At 41.1% G+C, this 16583-nt stretch overlaps 1 protein-coding gene across 2 annotated transcripts in view; it reads left to right on the top strand.

The window, feature by feature from the left end:
• Zc3h12c (zinc finger CCCH-type containing 12C) overlaps nt 1-13074 on the top strand; it is a 58277-nt gene extending 45203 nt beyond the window's left edge. For both annotated transcript variants that reach the window (XM_021641229.2, XM_060373843.1), the window contains exons 4-6: nt 3148-3382; nt 5126-5232; nt 5798-13074. In XM_021641229.2, coding sequence (XP_021496904.1) covers nt 3148-3382; nt 5126-5232; nt 5798-7194 — 1739 coding nt within the window. In that variant the 3' untranslated portion in view covers nt 7195-13074. The remainder of the gene's footprint in view (nt 1-3147; nt 3383-5125; nt 5233-5797) is intronic.
• The last annotated feature ends 3509 nt before the right edge of the window (nt 13075-16583 follow it).

The raw sequence follows: 16583 nt of genomic DNA, 5'->3' as shown, positions 1-16583 counted from the left end.
CACCGGTAGAAAACCTAGGACATATTTTATTATAAATTAATTTTGCTGTGCCTAATTTACAAATTGGGTTTTATCAAGGATACGTATGTAAAGGAAAATAAATATAAATGATTCTGTACTGTCTCTGTTTTCCCTTATAAGTGAGGGGTGGGGTATCTTGGAGTCATTCCCAGTAAGTAAGGGGGAGGAATTATGCTGTTAGATTTTCAAGTTCCCATTAAGGAATGAATCCCAAGAAAATAAGCAGGCGTATAGGTGAAGGTCTAGAACCAAAAATGCAACATAGTATTATTTTTACTAGAAAAAAAAGAAAAAACCAATTGTATTCTCACTAGAAGGATAATTCAATAAATTATAACATTCCCCAATGATACAGTATTTAAGCAGAATTGTGAATGTGATTTTGAGTGTCTGTGTGTAAGTGTTCTCACCTATGCCTACATCTCCAGTGGCTAGATATCAACTGTTGGTGTCCTCCTCTGTTGTTTTCTGCCTGTAGTTTTGTCTAGAAGCTCGGCTGGCTGAGCAGTGAGCTGCTGGGTTCTGTCTGTTTCCCCAGCACTGGGGTTATAGATACATTTCACCGTGCCCAACCCTTATTCGGTTTCCAGGGTTCTGAACTGCTGGGGATTTGAACTCACGTTTTTGTGTTTGTGCACCAAGCACTTTACCCACTTGACCATCTTCCCAGCCCATAGGCAGATTTTTTTTTAGAAAATAAAGTATTATATAGAACTCATGATTTTTATTGTATATGTACATGTGGAGTTGTGTGTGTGTGTGTGTGTGTGTGTGTGTATACACAAACAGAAAAATTTACATAAAATGATTTAGAGGAAATACACCAAAATGTTAAATAACCTCTAAGTTGTGTTTTTATGGGATGTTCATTTCTTGCTATTTCTTTATACTTTTACTTTCCTAATTTCTTTCATAAGGACTTAGAAAAATAGTAGGTAGGGTATGATAATTAAAATGAAAAGGCAACAACTGGGCATGGGGACACATCTGCAGTCCCAGAATTTGGGGGCTGAGACAAGATGTCATGTTAGCAAGACCCTGTCTGGAAAATAGGGGAAAAGGAAAGCGATGCTGCATTGTGCAGATGTGATCTTTGTACTTTCCGAGGAAAGAAAATTATGAGATCAAGAAGGGAAATAAATACACACCAGCCAGGAAATGGCTGTGTCCAGGTGAGAAGGCCCTTGAATGACATCAGGATACAGCTTACTTTGTAAATTGCTGGAATGATAGTCAGGCTTTCATAGGTTTCTTTCCAAAGTAATAAGCCCCCAACCACAGAATCCCTGGTGAATAGAGTAGTTCACTATTCTTTCACTAGATGTAAATGAATAAATCAATTTTCAGTCATGGGTTCAGACTTTTGCTAATCTAATAGTCATTTAACAAGTATTTAATATGCACTGGCTGTAGTAACTTACGAGCTATATACTAAACCCGTATTTTTTTTAAGCTGGAATTATCTATTGTCTATGTGTCATTCCAAAAAATGTTTTGTTTAGTTTTCCAACCACACAAGCTGTTTCACGAACGCAAATTAAACAGTGATGGTGACTGTTAGGCTGCTTGTATTTACTCTGCTGGTTTCTTCAGTGAGGCACACTACACATCAGTTAACATTTCTCCAGTAATAAAGGGCCGTGAGTTACTCGGTAGCATGATACAGGGAATAAACTGGAAACATCAGCATATGCATCATTTAGCATTTCCTTTATTCACCCATTCCACAGACATTCATTGAGTGTCTATTATATACTGTGTTTCATGGGCTGGTGCTAATGGATGCAGACATGATCATGGAACAGAGGACTGTGCTGCCCTCCAGATGTTGTTCAAGATAACATGTAGAGTAATTATAACATATTGGGTTCTATTATTGAACCCAATAATATTAGGTTTTGTAATAATAATATAACCCAATTATATTAGGGTTTGTATTGGTTTTCTGTGTGTTTTAAAGAGATCAGCAATTACATATGATGACATACATTCAAGTTAGTTAAAGAGCACAGTCCCTGGAGAGGGTGGGGCTTCCAGCACTTCCCCACATGTAGACCCCTCACAACCTGCCCACTGTACCTCAGAAACAGACGGGACAGTGAGACAGTGATTTCCCCATGTGGACAGTAGCACAACTTGAGTTTTATGCATGAATTCCTATGATACCCACATTCTTTCCACTAGTCCATTCCTAACTCTAGCAGCCACTGAACCGATCACAAATCCCACAAGGTAATAGGTAGTAATTATCTGTTGAAGAAGCGGGTATTATTATTATTATTATTATCATCATCATCATCATCATCATTATTAACCGACGCTTGTTACCACACTTCAGAGGGCAGGATGCAGAATGTGTGACTGTATCAGCACTTCTGACCTGCTGTCTTCATTCTTGGGAACCTGTGCTTTGAGAAAGCTCAAATTCTTCTGCTGTCCACATGGGGGAATCACAGTCTCACTGTACCTCTTTGTTGTTTCTAAGATGAAGTGAGCAGGTAGTGAGGCATAAATGAGTTACTCAGAGTTTCCCCTGTTACTGCAATTTCAGAGTCTCTCCCCGTCACATCTTCTATTTAGAGAAAAAGAAAAAAAAAAACAAAAACCCTACAGCACACACCCACAGATGAGAAGAAAGTGCCTGCTGCTCAAAACTGGACCAGGGAACAGCTTAGTGTGTGTGTCGTCACACTGGTGCTTGTGGCTTTAGCACTAAAGGCTTTAAGACTGAAATTTCTAAAAGTATTGCTGAGAGTGACAGATTATGCTACATCTGTCAACTGTGACTCATAGTGTCTACATTCTAGTTCCTATTAAAAACTCTCCCCAGGACGCAGGGGAGATGGCTCAGTGCTTACGAGCACTTATTCTTGCAAAGAATTTGGGTTTGATTCCCAACGCACCCAGACGGTGATCACAACCGTCTCTTGACTATAGTTCCATGGGATCTAGCAACCTCTTGTGACCCGTGTGGGCACCAGACACATGTGGTGCACAGACCTCCATCAAGCAGAACACTCGTGTAATAAAATAAATATTTTTAATAAAAGAAACCTCATCATATGAAAGTCATCATGTATTTCATTATGTATTTACTCCTGAAAATTCACCCTGTTCTTATTGCAGATCAGGAAATTTTACGGAAACTAGAAAAGGAAAAAATCCTGGTATTCACACCATCTCGGCGCGTCCAGGGCAGGCGAGTAGTGTGCTATGACGACAGGTTCATTGTGAAGCTGGCTTTTGAGTCTGATGGTATAATTGTATCCAATGATAACTACAGAGATTTGGCAAATGAAAAACCGGAATGGAAGAAGTTCATAGATGAACGCTTATTGATGTATTCCTTTGTCAATGACAAGTAAGTAAGACAGCCCTTCCTCGCAGCTGCAGTAATATCCCTCCCTTTTTGCCACTGACCAGACCTGGTCAACACGGTTTTCTTTTGACCACCACTTCCCCATTAATCCTGTTGTACAATGTAGCAAAAGTTAGCAAAAACTTCAAAACTACATTTGCACTCTCAGCCTTACATTATTTCTTAGGATATAATAATGAGGAAAAAGAAAAACCAAATAAACTAACTTCTGTATTTAGAATTACAAGAATTACAAGGCGACTAAGCATACAGTAGAAAAATCCATCACGTTGCAATGCGTAACTGCTGCAGTGTAGCTCAGCTGTTCATTTGTAGGAAGATTCCTGAGAAATGTGGGAAGTGGCCGTTGGCTCACACCTGTGAAGTGGTCTCAGCCCTGTACAGCTGACATAAGGAATCACGAGTTCAAGGCCACCCGGACTACATAGTGAGACTGGGAGAAGGAAAGAGAAGGAGGGAGTAAACATGGAAAATATTTTTATTTAGCAACACTGGGGATGAAGCCTATGGTCTTACTCAGGCTCTACCACTGACCTGTATCCCTAACATGTAGGTTTTTGGGTTTTTTGTTTTGTATTTTTTTTTCTTTTCACTGAATTTTGCTTTTGTCATAATAATACAATAACAAAAACATAATAATATTTGTTAAGTTTTTTAAGACATTTTGATTGTTCCTCTTTGAATTTTTATATTGCTCACATTCTTATTACAGATAAACACTGTGCTTATTTCAAGTTAGAACAAATATTAGGATTTATTTCTGTACATGATATAAATTTTTCTTTCCACCATTTGATAGTCAATCCAATGATAAGCTTATGTCCTTAGATTTAGTTTCTTCTTTTTGTAGTAGATCAAAGCCAAGACCTCACCTATGCATGCTAGGTGAGCATACTGCCACATTGAGTTATAGAATCAACAGTTTGGCTTCTTAGTCTTTTTGAGACAGAGTCTCAACTCATTTATGCTGGCCTTGAACTCATTTTGTAGCCTACGAAGGCTGGCCTTGAAGTCCTCTCACCTCCTCCCTTCTGCCAAGTCTCAAAGGCCCGTCCTCCTCCCTGAGCCTCGGGCGTCTGAGATGGTGGACGTGCTTTGCCCTCTTGACTCATCTTTTCCTCTCAGCTAAGAAGCCACTCAACAATGGGGAGAAAACAGACTTCAGAGTCGTGTATAATTGAGTCTTGACCTTGTCATCGGATGTTAGACACAAAGGGACTTAAGTTCTCTGAGCCTAAATGAGGATTATTTCTTGATCCCTAAACTGGAGCTTGTGCTTGGAGATGCAGCGGTGTATGAGGTGCATCTAACACTAGTCTCGGTCTCAGTCTCACTGCCGTCCCTCTCCTCCTCTCCCTTCTCAACTGTTCCACCTCATTCCCCTGGACTGCACTCCCTTGCAAAACTAGTGTTGATGGAGCTCTCCTAAAATGCCCTGGTAATTATTATTCAGATCCTTACAAGCATCCCAAGACTGAGGAAAAAAAAATGTGTTAGAACATGCTGTCTCAAAGCTTATTTACATTAAAACAGATACAAGTTAAGGTGAAAGCTAGGCTTTACAGGAGACCGTGGATTAAAATTTTTGTTCTTTTAATCTTAGAAATGTTAGTCAAGGCACTTGGATTAAAATTTCAAAAGAAAATAGAGTGAATGACTATTTCTGTCTTTAGGGTTTATTGACCTTCTTTCTGTGTGTCTTGTCTTTTGTTATCTCTGTGACAGGTTCATGCCCCCTGATGACCCTCTGGGCAGACATGGCCCAAGTCTGGATAACTTTCTGAGGAAGAAACCCATTGTCCCTGAGCACAAAAAGCAACCTTGTCCATATGGTAACTGTCCTTATGAATATTTAACAGGTGCCTTTAGAGCACAATATATGGTTAAACTTTGGCTAATATAAATAAACATTGAAAATCTCATGTGGTATACTATGTACTTCTTTTGATTGTGATTAAATTTAAAGAAGTATGGTAGCCTTAAGAAATTGTTTTTACCTACTTGGATTCAATATAGGAACTTCTCTGAGTGAAAATAGCGTTAATTCTCTTTGAAGTTAGTTTTTATGGGAATGAAAATTAGGAATTCTTCTATCTAGGTACGAATCAGATAAGCATAGTTTTATGGTGTTGCAGCAGTCCAGTCGCTCTTCATGGGAGAATTTCCCACCCAGTTGTAAAGACCTTGAAGAGAAGAGGCAGATATGATCTGAGGTATCAACTAAGCCTCCTCAGTGCCCTTCATAGTAAGCAAGAAGACTGAAGAGAGTGAGGACAGACTAAGACATAGCCCAGCTCCCATTTCTGCCTTTGTTACACCAGTTGAGATAGGCGTGCCTCGCTGACTGTGCAGGATCTCATGGTGTGCTCCTTTGCCTAACTGACTTTATCTTCATAGGAAAGAAGTGTACCTACGGACATAAGTGCAAATATTACCACCCAGAAAGGGGCAGCCAGCCTCAGCGCTCAGTGGCTGATGAACTTCGTGCCATGTCTAGAAACACAGCAGCCAAAACTACAAATGAAGGAGGACTGGTGAAAAGCAACAGTGTCCCTTGTAGCACCAAGGCTGATAGCACTTCGGACGTTAAACGAGGTGCTCCAAAGAGGCAGTCAGACCCAAGCATAAGGACTCATGCCTACCAAGACATAGAGGAAAAGCTTCCCACCAAAAACAAATTGGAAACCAGGTCTGTACCTTCCTTAGTTAGTATCCCGGCCACTCCTACTGCAAAACCCCAAAGCACTCCATCTTTAAGCAATGGCCTTCCATCTGGAGTTCATTTCCCACCTCAGGATCAAAGACCACAGGGACAGTACCCTCCAGTGATGATGGCAACCAAAAATCATGGAACGCCAATGCCTTATGAACAGTATCCAAAATGTGAGTCCCCTGTTGACGTTGGGTATTACTCCATGTTGAATGCATATTCAAATCTGAGTATCTCAGGCCCCCGAAGTCCTGAAAGGCGTTTCTCCTTAGACACTGATTACAGAGTCAGTTCTGTAGCTTCAGACTGCAGCAGTGAAGGGAGCATGAGCTGTGGGAGCAGCGACTCCTACGTGGGGTACAGTGACCGGTCCTATGTCAGCTCTCCTGACCCGCAGCTGGAAGAGAATCTCAAGTGTCAACACATGCACCCGCACAGCCGCCTTAATTCCCAGCCCTTCCTGCACAATTTACACGAGCCCCTAAGCAGAGTTCAGAGCTACAGTCACGAAGAACCAAAGTACCATCACAAGCGCCCTCTTCCACACTTGGCTGTGCATCTGCAGCACCCCGCGGTGGGTGCCCGGTCCAGCTGTCCTGGCAACTACCCCTCGCCACCAAGTTCAGCACACTGTAAGGCGCCACACCTAGGAAGGGCCTTAGTGGCCACGAGAATAGACAGCATTTCTGATTCTCGGCTCTATGATAGCTCTCCTTCAAGACAAAGAAAGCCTTACTCTCGCCAGGAAGGCCTAGGAAGCTGGGATAGGCCAAGCTACGGGATGGATACATATGGCTATCGGCAGACTTACTCCTTACCCGATAACTCCACACCCCCGTGCTATGAGTCGATCACCTTCCAGAGCCTGCCTGAGCAGCAGGAGCCCACCTGGCGAATCCCGTACTGTGCAGTGCCACAAGATCCTCCAAGGTACCAGGACAACCGAGAAAAGATTTATATCAATCTGTGCAACATCTTCCCCCCTGACCTGGTGAGGCTCGTCATGAAAAGGAATCCTCACATGACAGACGCCCAGCAGCTCGCAGCAGCCATCTTAGTGGAGAAGTCACAGCTGGGCTATTGAAAAGATGATGCATCTTTGTGGTGTTGAGTAGTTTTTTTGTTCAGCTCAGATGCTGAGGGAGGTTTGCTACAATAGCACATGTGATCTCCTTCTCAGCGGGGAGGTTATATAGTATCCATTTATGTGAAATACTGTATCATGGAATCTGTATGGAACCCCACTTGGTGGACGTATCACGGGATTGCTTTACATTCAAACTTTTTTTTTTTTTTAACATTTCCCTTTTAAAGCTATATACTTGGCTGGAGATTTCTCCAGTTTGATTTAATAGATGTATCTGTGATCTTTGATATTCCTCTTTGGTGCATCAGGGGTTTATATGCAGCACTTTTTATCCTTGTTTCTTGTCTTATTAACTTGGTGTTTGTCTGTCAACTGCAAGCAATTGCAGTACCTTCAGAATGTGGAGGTACTGGACTAAACCTAGCAAACTATTTCCTCAAGCCAAGCTTAACTAGAATCCTTTACAGCTTTTTAAGTTATTTTTATTTGGGGAAAGTGGGCTTCTTTGTGCTATAATCATTATTTATAGAAACAAAGATATACTACAGCACTGACTTTATATTTTAAACAAAAAGTAAGTTAACAGTTACATTAAATTGGGTATTAGTATATATTAGAATGATTTCCAGTGTGGCACTTTTGATTATTTTATTTTTGTTTGAATATTTCCTGTTAAGAAAATTAGTTATTTTAAATGGTCAGTTTAAAAGAAAGCAGATACAATCAATGGAAAAAAAAATGTTTCCATTTTCTTTTTTATGAATAAGGCAAAAGCCGTAACTATTACAAGTTAAAGCTTTGTTTCCCAGCTAAAATGTGCTTTTTGACAGTAGAAATGGGATTGAAGTCCTAGATTTCCATTAACATGTATTTTTAACGTCTGTCTTTTTGTGGGAGGCACAATACTGGATGAATAACCCTTTCACAGTACTTGCCTATTTTTAATGAATCTAGGTATTCTCAGTGCAACTTTTATATTTAACCCACTCTAGCTCCCTGCTGTGTATTGAGGCTGGCCTGAGGTGGTCTCATGTGCTGAGGGTATGCAACATTTATTGACACTGCACTATAGAAATGGCAGCAGGACTTGTAAATGGTAACTTAATTTTTTTGTAAGATATTGTATATTTTCCATTTTCCTGAAGGTAGTTTTTTTGGGGGCCTGTTATATTATTAAGGCCAGACTCTTGCCACAAATAGTGTAGTTTTAGATACAGACTAAAGTCTGTTCTAGTATTAGTAAGGGATATTTCTGGTTGTGAAGTCATGGGTTTTGCTTGCTGTAGTGACCTTTCTGAGGATTGGGAGATGGATTTATGATCAGTGCAGACAGGGCTGTGATGGACAGAAGTTGTCTCTGGTTTTACTTGTTGTAAAGGACAAGTCTAGCTCTGATCCTGTGGTGAGCCTGGATGCCCTGGTCTAGGCGGTCCTGCAGCCTGAGAGAGGCAAAGCCCTGAAAACCAGAAAGTACCTTTTACTGTTGATACAAATTGTATCTTTTTAACAATAAAAACTATTTTGATTTGTAGATCTAGTTAAAAACATGAATATGTAACTATAATTAGACTTTTGGGCAACATTTTATCCCTTATTTAAATACAAAATTTTAAAGGAAAAATTGAAGTCTAGAATAGGATAGAAAATAAAAATAACAATTAAGGTAAATAAAGGTGTCTGTCTTAGTTTTATATATTAAAATATATTAAATAAATTTATTGGCATTTTCTTTCTCCTAAAACTTACCTAGTGTGAACTTAACTTAAAATAAAGGTAAAATGCTGCCTGAAAATAACGTCCAAGCATCTTCGACTAGGATAACATTTTCACTACTTGTGTGACACTGTGTGTTGCATGGAGTAGGATTTGGGTACACAGTAAATGCTTCTAAACGGCATTGTGCATATTAGCATATCCAATAATCTGAACCATGTTCAGCAAACTTAATTCAGGAAAGTGATGTTCTACAGTTACTGCTGTGTTTGAGTGAGTGTGGCACACACCTCTACCCAGGGTGACCCAGGTGGTGCCAGACCAGCCATTCCTAGCAGTGTCTGTCCGAGGGTGACACTGCCGACTTGAGAAACGGTCCTTGATTTCGTCAGTCATTATCTGAAGGTTGGAACGTGGAGGAGAAATGAATGCCAAAAACGAGGTTGCACGTGTGGGGCTCCTCCTCCCCCGTCTACCTGACGGTACTGGGAGGCTAGCAGAGGAAGTCACCTCAAATGGACATGTCGCTTTTGCTTCATGCTAGCACTGTGATTGTTTGGAAATGGGCAAACTTGACCTAAATTATTTAAGTGAGCTCTGAGGTAAAAAGGACATGATTTAAAATTCGGCCTTTTTATGTTTTAGCTGACTAGTTGCCCTCTTTTTCATCTTTAATATAATCCTTCCCAGTGTGTGTCATGGAGTGGGTAGTTCTAACCACTCCCACCTGCATTTCTCAGTGCCATTAGCTGTGTGCTAAGGAAGAGTTTTCTTGTGACAAGAGGACAGGCTGCCTGTCCCCTTTGATGAAGCACCAACATTGCTTGCCAAGTTTAAGAACATAATTGGTAGGCTTTAGCTACATCAAATTCTCAAATGTCTCAAGTAATAAAGAAGTCCATTATTAAATTTGTAGCTGATCATAAATCTTAAATTTAGCTAAAAACCTTTCTTCCCAATTGCTGATTCCTGTTCACCAGACTTGCTAAAATAAATAAGTAACCTGAAAATGGTGTGCTAATAAGTAGTAAAATCAGAATTGGTCAGATGATTAAAAAGGACTCAGACTGGAATATTCTGCCCCTGAATAATAGACAGTTGACTGTACTTTATGCAGTAATTAGCAGTCTGTTGTCCCTGTGTCTTAGTCCAGAGGGAATAGTATTTAACTGGCCAAAATGGCCCTTCGAATTTCATCTTTTCTTGCATGTAACACAGACATTTTCAGTCTTGTTATCCTAATGGGAGTTTGTCACTGACCTAAACAGTGAAAGTAATGGTCACCAGTGTCAAATATTTGACACTGGTGGAAACTTGAATTTTTTTTTGTTTTTATGAAAATGCATTTATGAGAATATGTAATATACCTAAAGAGGCTGTTTTATATATACACATGTTTGTTATGAAGTAATAAAAAATGGGGGGGTTGTCTTTTAATGGATGACATTTTCCTGATTGAACTGTTTCTTTGAGTTGTGAATGACCAAGTGTAGGGTCTGTTTGGCCAATGATAAGATTCAGAACCACTTACATGGAAAGAAATACTTGGTTTTATTCTTGGTATTTTTAAAGATTATTTTGATAATTTTAATAGAATGTGTAATTTTTAAATACACAAAAGTAGTATTGATTATACAAATAATTATTTAACATGTCTTTTATGGATGTATCTATATGTATATAGACAGTAATATATTTATAAAATGAATATACTTTATGTTGTATTTTTTAGATTCTCATAGATGTATGACTGTATGTTTGTGTGTATACACATGTACACATGTGTATCTATATGTGTCTATCTGCTGTCTGCCTTTCTGTGTTTGAAAGCTGAAACCCTTTCCTTTGACTTACTGGTATTTAAATTGTATTTGGGTTTGGTTTTTTTTCTCCTCCTTTTACTACTCTTTCTCCTTATTCAAGATAAATTAAGAGGTACAGTTTTCTAGTCTCTTGCTAGATGGCTCTACCATTTTATTAATCTCTAATTCTTAGAGAATGCCTGACATCAAACAGATTATGGCTAGAGATAATGATTATGTTCCAAATGTATTAAAAGTGAAAGCCCAGCTGTAACGTTAAAGTTTCAGGATTTTTGTTCACCAATGAACAAAATAAGCATAGAAGATGGAGTCACACACATACCAGAATGCAAGGAAGCCAGGTACCTATGAAAGTAAAAAGCATGTGTTGTTCTCGATGCTCTAGGAATAAGCCCCTGGGTGACATGCCAACAACTCTTTCTGTGTAGGATCTGGGAGCAAATAATTGGGGCTTCTCAGAGAATCATATAGACTCTTAACTGCTCACCTTTGCCTTTACAAGCATAAAAGCCACAGGCAACATACAGATAAAAATGTGACTTTTTTAAGTAAAATTTTATTTACAGAAACCAACAACAGGCCAGTTTTTACTGATGGGGCATTCCTCACTCCTGTCTTTGAGGGAGAAAGCCAGACACACTAAGCAGAAAATTCTGGTGTATATTAATATAACAAACAATAACTGTATCTCAGCAACCATCTAGCGGTAGACTGATAGTCACAGAAGATGACGGTGTGACGGTCATATCAAAGCACCTTAATGCATTTAAGTCCATCACACCCATCACTTGAGATGTTACTTGTCTAATCACCAAAATATCTGTAAATAAGATGTGTGTTGGAAGTTTTTCTTGGGTTTCCGTTTATGAATAAGAATCTTCATCTTTTCTTAGTAGCCATGGACCAAAATCCAGTCTGCTTTTAAAACTTGGTCTGTAATTAGCCTCAAATTTTTTGAAGATTACATTTATCAGTTACATTTTTTCTGTTAATTTTTGTCCTCTGACACTTAACAAGCCTACCCTCCTTTCCAAGTGGTTTTAAAGATTAGCATACTGTAATTTCACAGTTTCGGGTTTTTCTGTAATACTAAAAACTGACTAGTCTAATGGCTGTAATGAGTATTTTGTTACATTGTCACTTTTAATAAGAAACATGTATGTCTTCTTTCTCTGTCCAGATGTCAGGACAATTTTTAGATACCTTGGGGACAGCTGTGGGAGTGATGTTCTTATGACCACCTGCAAGCCTGAGTTAGTTGAGCATGCATATTCACAGTACTTCATTCATGGTATCACAGCAATAACACTCTTTCCATAGGATCATTAAATAGCTACGAAAATCACCACCTACTTAAGTAGTTAGACTTTCTTTTAAAATTGGAATGCAACTCTGGTTTTCAGTGTTCATTGTTTTTTTGTTTTTGTTTTTTTTTTTTCTGTAACACTCTCACCTCCTTACTTGTTACCCACATAATGACAGCACTGTCATATTTATATATGGCTTTTCCCCTAGGATCCTCAGTCCTTCAGACTTAAACAATTTCAGGTTTTGACCATTTGACAGTAGAAAAACGTCTATGCATGTTTTCAGTCTTTATAAGCCTGTGAGGTTTCATTTCTTAATCCACGTACTGAACTCTCTGTCCAGGAATTCCAGGTGAACAACAAGGTGTCTCCCAGCCCAGCTTTTACTGCTTCTCTCTAAAGCAGCTCACAGGAAGAAGTGCAGTGGCTGTTTTGTAAGGTGTACACATACATTTGTATATGTATGTGTGTGTATATATTTCCTCTGGCTTTTTTTAATTACACATTTTCAACCTGTTAAATACCTATAAACGGTCAAATACACAGACATGGTATATTCCCTTCCTCCCAATATAGTTGTATGCTGATAGAGAATTTCCCTAGTGATCCTTCAAGCTTTTCTTATAGGAAAAGTAAGGTAATGAATATGTTTAGTGCAACCATTTTATAAACATATTATTCTGTTATGTTAACAGATAAACAGTATCCGTCTTCTCTGTGTGTTTCTGTAATGGGATTTTTACAATTCCAAAAGCAGTGGAAATAGCTATATACGATTCTGCCATGGAGGGGAAAATACTAGCATATTTGTTTTTCCTATGATAGGTTGTTGTTTCCTGAAAAAAAAAAAAAGATCTCATATGACACCACACCTGCTAAATAAACAGCGTTTCCCTCTCTGTTCCCTGGCTTTCCTGAGTTGTGTGGTTAACGGCATCAGCTGCGCTGCAGGCTGTGCACATGTTCAGCGCTGATGTAAATGTTAGAGCCACAATTAATTCCTATTAAACTGCAATTAAATGTCAAACCAACTAGTCCTGACTCAAACATGGTCAGAGTGTTTTCTTTCTCTTTGTCTCTGGTGATTCTGAAGGGTCTGGTTGTCTGGCTAAGACCATGCAGTTATAGATAGGGACCCTCTGCTGAGCTTATAGAAAGGCTGAATAGTGTAGGTGTCCTTGTTCTGAAGAAGGCCAGCAGGGGACTAGAGGGTGCTGGGAAGGCTACTTTCGGTGGGGTGGTATGGACTGGGGTACCAACGTGGGGAACTGGTGCGTACAGGCCCTAACCAGGCTCCACAAGCATCCTTCAAGGTCTCTGGAGTCGAAAAAAAACACAGTCTACATGAGTATGTATTTAAAAAGCAAAAAGAAAAAGGCAGAGCAAACAAATAATAGATAAGTTTTATTTTGTTGATAGTTGAGGCTTAAAAACCTAGATCACTGTAGACAGGTGTTTCATTTCTTCCAGAGAATGGAAGAGACAGCAGGCAGAGGTCACTCTGGAACCGTGTGCTTGAATCCATCTTACATATGCTAGTATAACAGACACCACACACGCAGCCTGCCGAATCAGGGGAATCAGCTTTCGCAGCCTTCCCCAGACTCCCTTAAGATGGCATTAACACCAGTTTCACAGGTTTCTGATTCCAGCACATGAGGCGGAGGAGAGTTCCAGGGCAGGGACCAATGAGTACAGTGCTGCCTGGCCCTGCCCTGAAGCCTGGAGACAGGGAACTTACCTTGATCCCTGTTGTGCTTCAGAGCTGTGTCTTCCTGACCCAATTTTATAACAATTTTTGTTCAGTGGAAATATTCTATTTCTGTTGTGGTCATTATAAGATGCGCTGATGGTGTTACGATTAAATTCTAATGGGATTTTCCTCTGTCACTTCGCAGACCTTTGCTTTCCCTCCAACATTGTCCCTAAAATTAGTACTTTCCATTGGCCAGTGTCAGCTGTCCCCTTCTCCACATAACCAAGTGTGAGCTGAAAGCTTGCAGCGTTACCGAGCTTTGGCTCAGGCCGCACATGCGCATTGAAGTAGTGATGTTCTCGTGGTTATCAAGAGACTTCAACATACCCAAAAACAACGCATCAAAGGCAGGAAGACTTCCACCCTTCCCAGGACTTCCTGAACCCAAAAGAACAGGAGACAGACTAGAGTGCTAACGAGACCTAGTACTTCATTTTTCCTAGGTCCCGCAGGTCAACACACGCTGATGAGTTCAAATACTCATCATTGCATCAAAGAGGAGTGTCGCAAAAAGCAAGTGTAATGCTGAATTCGTTCAAAACAAAATACCTGGACCTGGGCCTTTGTGACCCTCCTGTCATCTTCCAGTTCTGAGACAGCTGCAAAGGGGAGAGCATCCTGAACTCTGCCTCTGGGAGAGACCCAACCAAGGCTGCCAGAGATATTGGGATAGGCTAGTTGCCAGGAACTATAGGGAGACAGGCTTTGTGAGATTCTCTCAGGGGAACTCAGCACAGAGACTGTGGCAAAGACATGGTGGCATGAGCTTCGGATCAGCGCTGCCACGTGGACAAGACTTTGATCATGAAGCTGGCCTATGCCCTCCACCGTAGACAGAATCATTTCCTGCCTCACAGATGGCCAGTTCATTGATGATAATATGTGGGGCTCGGGGTGCAAGAAGCTGGGTATGCATGTTGGTGACTGCTGGTTCCTTTCAGGGATGTCCTTTGGCCCAAAGATTATCCTGTGGAGTGAGAGAGGGCTCCTGGGGTGAGGAGTCACACTGATGCTGTCTTCTGTAGTTTTTAACATCACGGAGCCCTTCTCCCTAACCTGGTCACTTTGGTCCTGGACTTTGGTCCTGACCCCACTGAAGGAGCCTAGCATGTAGACCACAGCCTACTGCCCAGGCTGGCCTCAGTCCACTCTGAGTGCTTTCCCTGCCATCAACCTCTAAAGCACTGGCTCATCCATGCAAGCAGGCCACAGACTAGGGGAGGGAAGGGATAACTGACAGCCATGATGAATGGATATTTAAGGCTACAGAAGTCCCTTACAAGTGGGGGATGCTTCGTGGCACTCCTGGCTTTCCTCCTAGATGTCAGTTCTACCCAGACCTAACAAGGATGTCTCCAGACATGTTTCCTGGTGCCTATGGCTATATAGAACACACACTAGAGGCATGACAGGCACGTCTACCTCAGGTAGGTAGATACGGACTACCATGTGGCCCTTGAGTTCAAGTCCAGATATTAGAAAGGTCAGATCCTCATGCTGCGATTTGGTTATGGTGGGTTTCTGGTGATGGAACTTTAGTCCCCATCTTGGCAACATAATGTGACCTTATGTGAGGTGGGACTTCATGGAAATTAAGTCACAGAATACCATCCTTAGAAGGGTTCAGTTCTCATAGGATCCGGAAGCTTAGGAAAAGAGCCTGCCCCCAGCCCTTCCTCACTTAACCAAGTCCCCTTTTGTTTTGTCACTGGTGGTATAATGGGCACACCAGGCCTCCCTAGGACCACAGAGCCAGGATGTTTGGAAGATCAGACTCGTAAGTCAAACAAACTTCTTTTGTCCTATAGTCTAGTAGAAGAGAAAGACTAATGCCTTCTGTCTTAGCTAGGGCTTCAATTTCTGGGATGAAACACCAGCACCAAAAGCAAATTTGAAAGGGTTTATTCTGTTTATTTCACATCATAGTTCGTCACTGAAGGAAGTGAGGGCAGGAACTCAAACTGGGCAGGAACTTGAGGCAGGAGTTGATGCAGAGGCCATGGAGGGGTGCTGCTTACTGGCTTGCTCCTCATAGTTTGCTCAGCCTGATTTCTTAATAGAACCCAGAACTGCCAGGCCAAGCAAGCATAATACCGCCCACAATGGGCTGTCCCTCCCACATCAATCACTAATTAAGAAAATGCCTAAACTCCTATCTTATGGAGGCATGTTCTCAACTGAGGCTCCTCCCTCTCTACTTTGTGTCAAGCTGAGAAAACTAGCCAGCACACCCTCACAAGACAGTCCTTGAGCTTCTGTTTCCCTGTGTGTGCCCCAGAAGGGGTTCTGTGGCTACAGCTAAGTATTGCACTAGGTAGGAGAGGAAAGTGCTTCTCTAAAGGAAACTGGTGAGGGGCAAAATGCCCAGGAAAAGGAGTATCTGAGGTTGTGGTCAGACCACTGCAGGCACCCTGTGGAGCCTTTCCACAACACAAATGGGACGGTTAACAAGGAAGGCATTTCCACTGGGGTGGACCGGTTGTAGGAAGACTAGAAAGTGGGGAATTCTGGGCATGGAAACCTACAGACAGGCTTGGCTGAGAAGCCATGCTAGGCTGTGATATCAGAAGACCTCACTGGCTTGGCATCTAGCAAGGAGCCTTGATGGCAAACGATGGAGAGACACTTGATAAGGCTGTCACTGAAACCAAAGGGGCGGAAGGCATGTGAAGGAATTCTTGAGTGTTTGTGAGTAAAATGGGACTCTGCAGAGTGTGTGCAAGATCAGCTGCAGTCATCTGACCTCCAATAGCTGAAACCTTCCGGGCTGATGCCCGTTTCAGGAAG

The sequence above is a fragment of the Meriones unguiculatus genome, chromosome 1 (assembly GCF_030254825.1).
Source record: "Meriones unguiculatus strain TT.TT164.6M chromosome 1, Bangor_MerUng_6.1, whole genome shotgun sequence".
NCBI lineage: Eukaryota > Metazoa > Chordata > Mammalia > Rodentia > Muridae > Meriones > Meriones unguiculatus.
The sequence above is the reverse complement of the archived record's forward strand: the minus strand, read 5'-3'. Positions and strand labels throughout refer to the sequence as shown.